The sequence below is a fragment of the Antechinus flavipes genome, chromosome 4, assembly GCF_016432865.1.
Source record: "Antechinus flavipes isolate AdamAnt ecotype Samford, QLD, Australia chromosome 4, AdamAnt_v2, whole genome shotgun sequence".
Lineage (NCBI taxonomy): Eukaryota > Metazoa > Chordata > Mammalia > Dasyuromorphia > Dasyuridae > Antechinus > Antechinus flavipes.
Window position 1 is genome coordinate 195747524 of NC_067401.1, and position 11063 is coordinate 195758586.

General features: G+C 37.6%; 1 protein-coding gene across 1 annotated transcript in view; it reads left to right on the top strand.

Moving 5' to 3' along the window:
- Positions 1–7932, top strand: part of KCTD20 (potassium channel tetramerization domain containing 20) — a 77781-nt gene extending 69849 nt beyond the window's left edge. Inside the window, exons 7-8 of the mRNA XM_051996653.1 lie at positions 2324–2434; positions 3171–7932. Of these exons, the coding sequence (XP_051852613.1) occupies positions 2324–2434; positions 3171–3463 (404 nt within the window). The 3' untranslated portion in view covers positions 3464–7932. The remainder of the gene's footprint in view (positions 1–2323; positions 2435–3170) is intronic.
- The last annotated feature ends 3131 nt before the right edge of the window (positions 7933–11063 follow it).

Here is an 11063-nt window from a genome sequence, read left to right on the forward strand (position 1 = left end):
TACCTAGTTTCTGCCATATTGTTTTTCACTTTTCCCAGCAGTTTTTGTCAGCTTGTAAAGTTTAGTCCCAAAAGCTTGGATCTTTGGGTTTATCAAACACTAAATTACTATGGTCATTTATTACAACATATTGCATACTTAATCTATTCCACTGATTCATCACTCCATTTCTTAAACAAGATCAGATTTTTAAAAAAATAATTACCACTTTTATCATTCAGATTGAAATCTGGTACAAGTAGGGCACTGTCCTTCACATTTTATTTCATGGATTCCCTTGATGTTCTTGGCCTTTTGTTCAGGTGAATTTTGTTATTTTTTCTATATCTTTAAAACAATGTTGGATGATTTGATTGAGATGGCACTGAATAAGGAGCTCTGCATATATTATGAGAATGCCTGAAGATCAGCAGGATGAACTAAACTAGTTTAGGATAGTCATAAAATACTAACAGCAGAAATTTGAACCCAGCCAACTGTGAACCAGAAATCAGACCCAAACTCAATATTTTGCCTAATTTGTTCAGTTGACTATATAATAAATGTTGGCTGGAGGATCTCTGTTTTTTTTCTGGTACTTAGAATATTACCAAGATGTTAGATCCATTGTACATGTATCGTGTAATATTGATAATAGTGTTATTTTCTTCCTGGATTATTTCATGATCCCATAATTTAGAATTTTAAGGTTATCAGAGACCATATAGGCCTGCTAGTTCACATACCCATAATCATAATACTACATAGTCACAAAATTTCTTATTATAATTCTAAGAATAAAAATAATTTTTTGTTGTTCAGTCTTATCTAACTTTTCATGATTCCATTTGGGGTTTTCTTGGCAAAGATATTGGAGTGTTTGCCACTTTTTTCTCCATTTCATTTAACAAATGAAGAAATTGAGGCAAATAGGGTTAAGTGATTTTGTTCAAGGTCACATAGCTAGTAAGTGGCCAGATTTGAATTCACAGAAATGAGTCATCCTGACTCTAGGCCTTGAATTCTGTCTACTATGCCACCTAGCATCTACATAATGTTTTTAAAAGCTTTGCAAAATGACTTTACATATATAATGATTATCATATCCTCATTTTTTTGTCTCCTCAGTGGATTGGGAATAGACTAGAGAGAGAGAGTATTTAAATAAAAAAATAAAAGGTTTACAAAGTACATTATATACATTGTTTATTTATTTCACTTTGAGATACTTGACTTACTTTGTGAGGGAGCTTCTCTTAGCCTAATTTCCAGATGAGGAACTGAAGCTGAGGGATTAATTTGCCCAGAATCATAAATATCTAGGTCTTGCTGTCTCTAAATTTGGTACTCTTATCTGCTGCGCCATCTAGGTGCAATATCATTTCTAATTGGTACTCCAGCCCCTACTTAAATATTTCCAATAACAAAGTGTCATCTCCAGAGGCAGCCCTCTTAGGACTTTGTTACTTTGGGGTAACTTTTATTATTAGAAAGTTTCTTATAGTCAATTTAGTTCAATCATTAACTGCTGTGTACAGAATATTGTATTAGATTCAGGGGAAGGTGCAAAGTTGAGATTGAATTTACAGAGCTTATATCTCAGTGGCTGATACTTACGGAATAATTATAATATGCAGGAATATATGAAAATAACATTCTGTATCAAATCACTTGCTGTCTTGGGGAAGGAAGCAATAAAGAAGGGAGGGAAAAATTACAAAAATGAATGTTGAAAACTATCTTTACATGTATTGGGGAAAATAAAATACTATTGAAAATTTAATAAAAATAAATGTTAAAATTGTCTTTTCATGTAATTGGAAAAAATAAAATACAATTTAAAAGAAATAAATATTTGCTAAATAGGATAGCTGTTTTAGAGTTGGGGTGGATACTTAGAGAATTATTTAAAAAACAAAACAAAAAATATCAATAAAATAAAAAAAAAAAAAAACAGGTTCTGTGGGAAGCACTGAGACTGCCTCTATTATCCCTTGCTCAATGACAAACTTACCTCCTTTCCAGACATGCATATCATATCACTATTGTTATTTAATCATATCCAAATAATTGCATACAAGTCATACTGGTAATATGATACAGTCTACTGATCCCTACCATCTGTCTTTTTCATTGACTTTTAGGTCACCTGCCATTTCTCTCATTTGGAGATATGGTATTTCATGATTCATAGTCATATAAAATAGAGAGCAAAGAGGCTATCAAGAGAAACCTGACAGATACCCGAGTCTCTGGAATCTCAGCATTTAATGGGAACAGGATAGGAAGGCTGTTACTAGAAGCCTCATTTCCCCATGATTGACCCCTGGTTTTCTCTCTCTAGTTCTTTATAGCTCCAAGCTCTACAGATTCTTCAAATACATTGAGAATAGAGATGTTGCAAAAACCGTATTGAAGGAACGAGGACTAAAAAATATCAGAATTGGTATTGAAGGTAAGAAAAACAAAATTCTCTTGTGATTCTGACTTACTGCTTCAACTTCATACATACTACCATGTAACTCAAAGAGGTCATATATAAAAGCATTTTCATGAATAATGTTTTAGTAGTTAAGTTTTTTCTCTTGCCAAAATTTCCATTTTCTTCTCCTCCCCCCATTTTATGTGTGCTTTAAAATAGCTGAAAACAGATAATCTTTCCAGAGTGATAATAATTAGTAGTCATTAATGTAGCACTTGAAGGTTTGCAAAGTACTTTACATATGAAGAAAGAGACAAGCGAATTTGCTCCATCTGGGCTAGATAACAGTTGCATTACTTATCCCAGAAGTTTGTTGTAAGGATTCAAACTCAGATTCCATGATTCAAAATCCAGCATTCTTTCTGGTACTATCCTGATACTTAAAAAAAAAAAAAAATTTGCTTTGTAAACAATAAAAGCATTCTATTTAAAATGTAAATTAGAAGCAAGACCTTTAGGTATCTAGATTTTTCACTCACAGAACATTCATTTGAGCAAGTAGGTGCAACCTTCATTTTAAACCAAATGACTGAATCAGGAAGATTAAGGAGAAATGTGATGGTGGGAGAGGGAGTCCAGCCAGTCTAAGAACCATGCTTCCCTGTGAGTCAGGGTGGACGTGAGGCTGTCTGAGGTAGAGATTAAGGGGAGGATAGAGATACTAAGAACAATGGCCAAGCCAATGAGGAATCCTGCATCTCTCTTTCAGGCTATCCCACTTGTAAAGAAAAAATTAAGAGGAGACCAGGTGGCCGGTCAGAAGTCATATACAACTATGTGCAACGCCCCTTTATCCAGATGTCTTGGGAAAAGGAGGAGGGAAAGAGCCGCCATGTTGATTTTCAATGTGTCCGAAGCAAATCTCTCACTAACCTAATGGCAGCTGAGGAGGATGTCTCTGAAGATCAGGAGAACCTGATGCACCACCCTCCACAAGTGGACGAACTGGATCGATTAAATGCTCCCCTTTCCCAGATGGCCCCTAATGACTTTCTGGATTAAGGCCAGCCATTCATCCAACCACATCTGTAAAGTCCTTTTCTTCCTGGGATGCACTCAAAGTTTGTCTCGCCCTGAACATGAGACATACTTTCTCCCTAACTCTTCCCCATGTCACCAATAATATTAAGATGTATTCTTTGAAGCAAGCTGATGCCCCCTATGAGTACTGACCACTGAATCACCAAATATTTTGTAGTGATCCTGGGCACATGGGAAGCTCCTCAGGATTGGTGCTGTCCTGGAATAACTTGAGAAAGCTGATAAGGAAGTTAAAAAATCCCATTTCCTCAAATAGTAAAACATTTCCTGTCCTCCTTTCCATTCTTTTTTCCCCTTTTCCTTGCCAGGTACACACTTCATTTTTGGGGGGGCAGCTTCTTCAGTTGCAAGGGGACCAGACCACCATCCCATTCTGCTACATAGTACCCATGAAAGACTATTAGAAGACTGCTAAAGAATGCACCCAGAATTCAGCTCATCCAGGAGAAATGAGGCCTTGTTTACAAAACATTTGAGTTTTCAGAAGATAATCCTTCAAGAGTTTAAATTACATTATTTTAAAAAAAATTAAACCATCAAAATATAGCATTACTATATCTTTTGGTAGAGTGTAAATGGCATAATAGGATTTATGCTCTTTTTACTTTGAAATATGGGGATCTGAATTGATTGGGCTTTGTGGAATGAAAATCAAAGTGAATGAAATCATCCTGATAGTTCACTCATTCCCCAGTCAAAATAAAAATTCAGAAATCCCAAGTCAAGCCGTTGTCTTTGCCCCCAGTTCAGGGTTATGCTGGGGATGTGGCTAGAATGAATGGGGCCATGGCTAGAGGCTCTCAAAATATGGTCAGGAATTTTTTGAGGCCTCCATTATTCAAATGAAAGAATTTTAGGATGCCTTTGTAGTGTAGTACCAGAGATGGAGAAGGCCAGGATCTCAGGAATCAGTAGATATAGCCCTGTCCTGGTGCTAGGTAAAGGAAAACAATCAGGGATTTGGACTCTAGCTTGAATTCTGCAACCCCATTCATGAGTTTTAGATGACTCACTTCCATACCAAAATCCATTCCAGCCTTCTGGAGATGTGACCGAAATGGTCTTATTATCCAGATTCTATCCCTTGGACCTTGGTGTGGGTGGGGAAGTAACAGCACATTCAATTTTGGAAGTAGCCTCTCACCTGTTCACTCAGGGTAATAGAAGATGGCAGGTGAGAAGAAAGTATTAATGTTTGTTGTGGGTTTTTTTTTTTTAATACAAGTGTCACCTTCAATGGCTCAGGGTGGAGAAAATTACCTTGATTTTTTAAAAAGTCAGTTGACTTAACCTCATGCTAACCCAGAGCCTACTTTCTTTCCCTAACTACCACACTCCTAGATCAAATTCCTCTGATGTGCAACTTGGACAGTGGATCTTAGACTATGAGTATGACCCAGGAGATAGAGAAGGACACAGTGTTGTAAGTACAGCTAAATCTAGATTTGTGCAAATAATGAATCTCCTGAAATGATTGAATTATTCAAATTCACACTTCATATTTCCATTGGGCTGGAACCAATGACCCTATTTTACTTAATTTTAACTTCTAATCATGTGAATTTGAATAGATGCCATTCCAGGAGATTCTTTATTCACATTAATTAGGACCTGACTGTTTATATCTTTTTTGTAACTAGTAAACAAATGGGATTCCAGAGCCAAATATAAATGGTTAGGAGTTATCTTCTGTTGTTGCATGTTATCTGTGCTACTTTTCTGGCATTTATTGCCTTGATTCCACTGATATAATATAGTCACAACTGACTATAATTTTAGCCCTTCACAGTCTGTTTCTAAAATTCATGTTACTTTGACACTTTTACACCCTTCAAACTCCTTTAAGACACTACAGAATGAGGTACTCTCCGCTCATTTGCGATTACTTTGTAATCCAAGCCAAGAAAATAGTAGTTTTGTACACAGTATACAAAGTGTGCACACTTTGTAGCAGCAGTTGTCTCAGAGAAAAAGAGTAACTCTTCTGAACCTAGTGAGTTCTTAAGTAGAACTATGTTTACTACTTTTTGTGACACATTGTTGGTGGTATCAAAATCCAAAATTCATCTTCTCAAGATATTATTGGGCCACCATTGGAGGGATAGACACTGAATTGCTTTTCCAGTGGAGGTGATTGATTCTGAGCCATCCATGTGCCCTTCTCCATCTCCTTTTTTTTTTTTTTTTAATTGATGGCATACATTTGTGAATCAGTTGGCTATCATTAGAACTACAGCCTGTGTGAGGAACCATGTTTCCTCTGCATGGAATTGATTGGCACATCCTAGAATTAAATCTACAACTTTGACCTCATTAGCACTAAATTCACATCAAGACATGCTCAAAAATGGTGCTTTCGTTGTGTTTCTGAATAGGTAAACTCATCATTGCAAAGACCATTCAGATTCTACAGTCTTTATTTGTATATTTTAAGACATTAATGAAGATTTATTTTCTTGTTGAAGTACATGTTTATCCCCGCTCAGTATTTAGCTTGTATGTTATTAAAACGCAAACACTCCAAAATGGAACTCCTACTTTGGTGTTTTTTAAAAGGTACAATTATTGCATCTATTGGAAGATGTCAGTACTATTTGAAGGATAGCTTTCTTGGGCCAGCTTCATTATTTTCCTAATTGCTATTAGTATGCACAATTATCTAGTCCATGGAGCAACCCATGAGCTAAAATAAGTTGGCATAAACTGATGAGAGAAAACTGATGTTGCAATGGAGTTTCTTCCAGGAGATAGTAGTTTCTTCTTAATTGTTTGTTATTTATTCAGTGTCATCCCTGGTGGGGATAGTTGAGGGGTTGATAGTTGAGAAACTCTGGGAGTTCATTTGGGTGAGGAAAGTGTTATTCTTTTGTCACTAGATTAAATGCTAATGATTGTAACAATCCTTGGCTCATCAAGTTAATTGTGAGATATCAAAAGATATTCTCAGAGTCAGAATAACAATCCCCTGGACGGAAAGTCATCATAAAAAATTCTCTTTAAATCTTTCCAAGCTATATAGTGATGTCAGAAATAGCAAATGGAGAGGTGTTGGTTTCAGAGCATCTCTTTAAGCCCAATATTGGCAGAACTCTGGGGTTGGAAGAGAGGTGTTTTGTTTCCTGGCATAAATGGGGAGAATCTGATTCAATTTCTTTTCTAAGTGCCTAAATAAGTTAGTCAGGTTCTATCACACCTGAAGACAGATTGTTTCCAAAGAAGATGTTTTATTTGCACTCAGACTATCTTTCTTCCTTGGTGGCCAAGGGGAGAATTTTAAAGAAAAATGATAGTTCTCTTCTGTTTGTTATTACATTATCACAAGCTTGGCCATATTTTCAATATAGGGATGGAGCAAGAATAAGAAAGAGTAAATAGGGTAGAAATTTTATAATAGTGAACACTTCCATTCTCAGTTAATCCTGGGATCATAAGACTCATACAGGTTCATGTTATTGTCTTTCAGTGTTTGAAAAGTCTCATCCTAGCAGGTTGCATTTTGACAAGAAGAAACGATGAGAGTAGTTTGCTTTTATGTGATTGAATTTCTCGTTCCTGCTGAGGGAAGAGAATTGGGGAGAATTTTTTATTTAAACCCTCCAAGATAATTGGGAATAATGAATTCCACACTTTCCTATGCAATAGCAAGAATTATTTTAAGCCTCACCCAAGACAAAAATGTAGACTGATGTGGATGTATCAAATCACTATGGAAAGAGACCTAAATGAATGGGTACAGTTTACAAACAGGATTCTTAGCATGTTGATCTAGAATCCTCCATTAGGAATGAGCAAACAAATCTAAATTGAAATATAGGAGTTAAATCAAACCATTCCTTAAAAGTATAATGTGGAGCCCTTTACTTGAAAGAAATCATGTCACAGAAACAAGAATTTAAGAGGGGAATGATATTAGTGGCAAACGCTACTCAGAGAAGCTGAGGCTGGTGGATCATTTGAGCCCAGGAGTTCTGAGCTGGGCTCAGCCAGTCAGGTGTGCATGCTGCCAGATTCTAATGTGGTAGCAAGGGGAGAGAGGGATCAGGCTGCATTAAGAAGGGAAAGATTGTCCCAGGTTAGAAAGTAAAGCAGGCCAAAACTCTGGGAAGATCAGTAAAGGAACTGGCAGAAATATTGCAAATACCTCTCTCCCCAGCCCCAATATCAAGGGCCAGTCCTTTTTTTTCATGTGTTAAAAAAATTAAAATGAATTATTTAACTTTGCTGATCAAGATACCCTGGTTAGGATGGGTCCCAAGAAAGTGTTATCTTTAAATGCTATCTTCTATTAACAGGTGGGATTCTGGTTTGGTTTCTCCTGTTTTATTTTGTATTTAGTTTTAATGTTGCACTTGTTCACTTCCTGCAGTGTTTATGAGATCCTATAATCAGGATGCCTTTTTTCTATAATAAAGTTATTTCTGTGTGCCTGAGTAGTATTTTTTCTTTTGTTTTCATTTTTGTTTTTTAGGAAAAATGAAATTAAGCCTCTAATGGTCACTTATTTGGCCCTCTTGAAATGTCTAACTACCTACACATCAGAGCCTCCTTTCCCAATGGAATAAAATGAAATCATGTTTGTAGATCATTTTGTAAATGCTAGCTTATCATTAATCCCTGTGTGCCTTGAGCCTTAGTCTATGTTGTCATAACAAGTTTTCTTCTCAAACTTAGTAGGTCCAGATACTTCTCATGGGCTTTTAGCTCTGCTATGTAACTTCATTCTCAAGACACACACTCCATCCCAAATAACTGAAGTTGGAAGTTTAAAAGGGGAAATGAGGCATGATGATCTAACATTTGTGACTGCCAAGAAATCTCAAATAAGGTGATGAAGGGTCTGACACAAAGGAAATCACTGAACAACTACAATGAGAAAGAATTTGGAGACAAGGAGCACTGGATTAAATTCTAAGTCTTCTGTGTGACTTAGAAGCAGTGAGTGTAATGGACTCAAGCTTGGCTTAGGATCAGGAAATCTGGGTTCAAATCTGATCTCAGACATTTATTCTCTATATCAAAGCTTCTTAAACTGTGGGTCATGACCCTATATGGAGTCATCTAACTGAATGTGAAGGTTGTGAGATTATGATTTATTATCAGTAAATGTTTGATTATACACCCTTGATTGCATAAAAATTTCTCTGGTAAAAAAGGTCAAAGTAGGACATTTTTAAGAAGCCCTCCACTGTGTGGCCCAAGGCAAGCCACTTATCCACTTTACTTAGTAAAATGGAGATGATGCTGATACTTGCTGATTTTTAACAACTGTCTTATTGCCACTAACCACATCACCACCGGGAATCGAGGAGATACAAACCTTATCCGAATGGCTCACCATTTCCTTCTCTAGCTCATTTTACAGATGAGAAAACTAAGGCAAACAGAATTAAGTGTTTTGGCCAGGGTCACAGAGCTAGTAAGGGTCTAAGGCCAGATTTGAACTTCAGTCTTCCTGACTTCAGATCCAGAGTTCCATCCAATATATCACCTCTCTGCCATCTAACCACACACTTATCATGCTCTTCCTTTTACTATTTCTGTAATGGCACCAACAATTCACCAGATTAGAATTATTTTTTACTCCTTCTCTTCCTTCCCACATCTAGCCATTATCAAGCCCTGTCAATTCTACTTTCACAATTTCTTACATCCTATTGTCATCTCCCTTACTTAGTACAGGCTCTCATTACTACCCCTCTAGATTGTTACAATTTATCAATAAATATTAATTTAAGTGCCAACTATATGCTAGGTATGGTGTCAGGAGCCAGGAACTCAAGTACAAAAAAAAAGAAACAATTCTTACTCACCAGGGCCTCAGCTGCAGCAAAGTGATGTAGGGGGTAGAATATTGGCCCTGGAGCCAGGAACACCTGACTTATCACCATTGCCTCACTCACAAGCTATGTGATCATGGACAAACCTCTATTTTAAAATAAGGATAATAATAGTGAAGAAGGGACCCTGAAACTCTAAACCTCCTTGAAGAAGAAAATTTCCTTCAACTCTACCTCAGTAAGGGACCCAGCGGGAGGGAAACAAGACAAAGAGTTTCATTCTGTTATCTTCTATTCAGTTCTATTCAAATTCCAGCTCAAGCTGAAATCCATCTATGTAGATGAGCCAACCTGGGACTCCAGTCACTAGCCCCCTTCAGCTTGTAGTTGAAGCTCCTATTATAAAAGAGCCAAACAAATCCTCTCTTTGCCGAGGTTCCAAACATGCCATGCTGAAAACTATGCCAAGAAAGCCTCTGCCCACTGGAATAATATTCTTTTCCAGTGCTATCCTCTCTTTACCCTCACCTATTTCCCTAACGAGACCTTAAAACCTCCTTCGCCCCTATGCCTGGAAGTCCTTCTTCCTCCCTGCCTCCATCCATTCATCCTTTAAAATTGAATTCAAAAGACTTCTCAGAACTCCTCCTGGATTCCCCCAATCAATAAACATTATGCACCAACTATGTACCAGGTACTATGCTGAACCCTAAGGAAACAAAAGTAAAAGACAGGCCTTGCTCCCAAGGAACGCAGCCTCATGGGAGACATCTATGTGCAAAGAAATGATATATAGGATAAATTTGAAACAACAGAGGAAAGATATTAGAATTAAGGGGATCAGGAAAGGCTTCTATAGAAGTTTTTTGAGCAGAGACTTAAAAGGGAGACAAGAAAGCTAAGAGGTGGAGATGAGGGAGAGCATTCCAAGCATGGAAATGCTGAGTTAATGAGAGACATTCAAGATATATGGAAGAAAACTAGGAAGCTGGGGAAGAAGGGAACAGGTTATGGAAGCTTTGAATTCCCAAGGAACTTATATTTATTCTTGAGGGGACAGGGAGCCACTGGAGTTTATTGGGGATGGAGGGTGTTGGACCTGCATTTTAGGAAGATTACTTTGACAGTTGAGTGGAAGATGGGCTGGAGTGGAGGGCCCTGTGGCAGGCAGAGCAAACAGCAGACAATTATCATAGTCCAAGCAGGAGGTGACTCATAGATTTGCCCTACGCTTATGGCAGTGTCAGAGAAAAGGAGGAATATGTGAGAGATGTTACAAGGACAGAATGTGAGTATTTGGTAACAGATTAATAATGGGGGAAGAAGGGGTTTGAGATGAGAATAAAGAGGTGAAGATGACACTATGGTGGTCAGTGTGGATTAGTGAAAGAATGAATGAGGGTGTCCTCAACAGTGGTAAGTTGGGGGGAAGGTGGGGACGAGCTCTTGTTGGATTTAAGATGTCTTTGGGAGATCCAGTTCAAGATATCCAATAGGCAGTTAGAGATGCAAGACTGGAGGTCAGCAGAGGTTGGGGGTGGCTAAGCACATTTGAGAATGATCAGGATAGAAATAACTGAATCCATGGGAGCTGATGACATGACCAAATGAAATAGTATAGAGGGAGAAGGTAGCCCAGGGCAGGGCCAATGTTTGTCAGGCCTGACTCAAAGAGCCAGCAAAATAGAATGAGGGGAGATCGAATAGGGGAACAGGAGAGAGCACCTAGAAAAAACCTAAAGAAAAGAGAGTATAAAGGAGAGAGTGACAGACAGTGTCAAAGG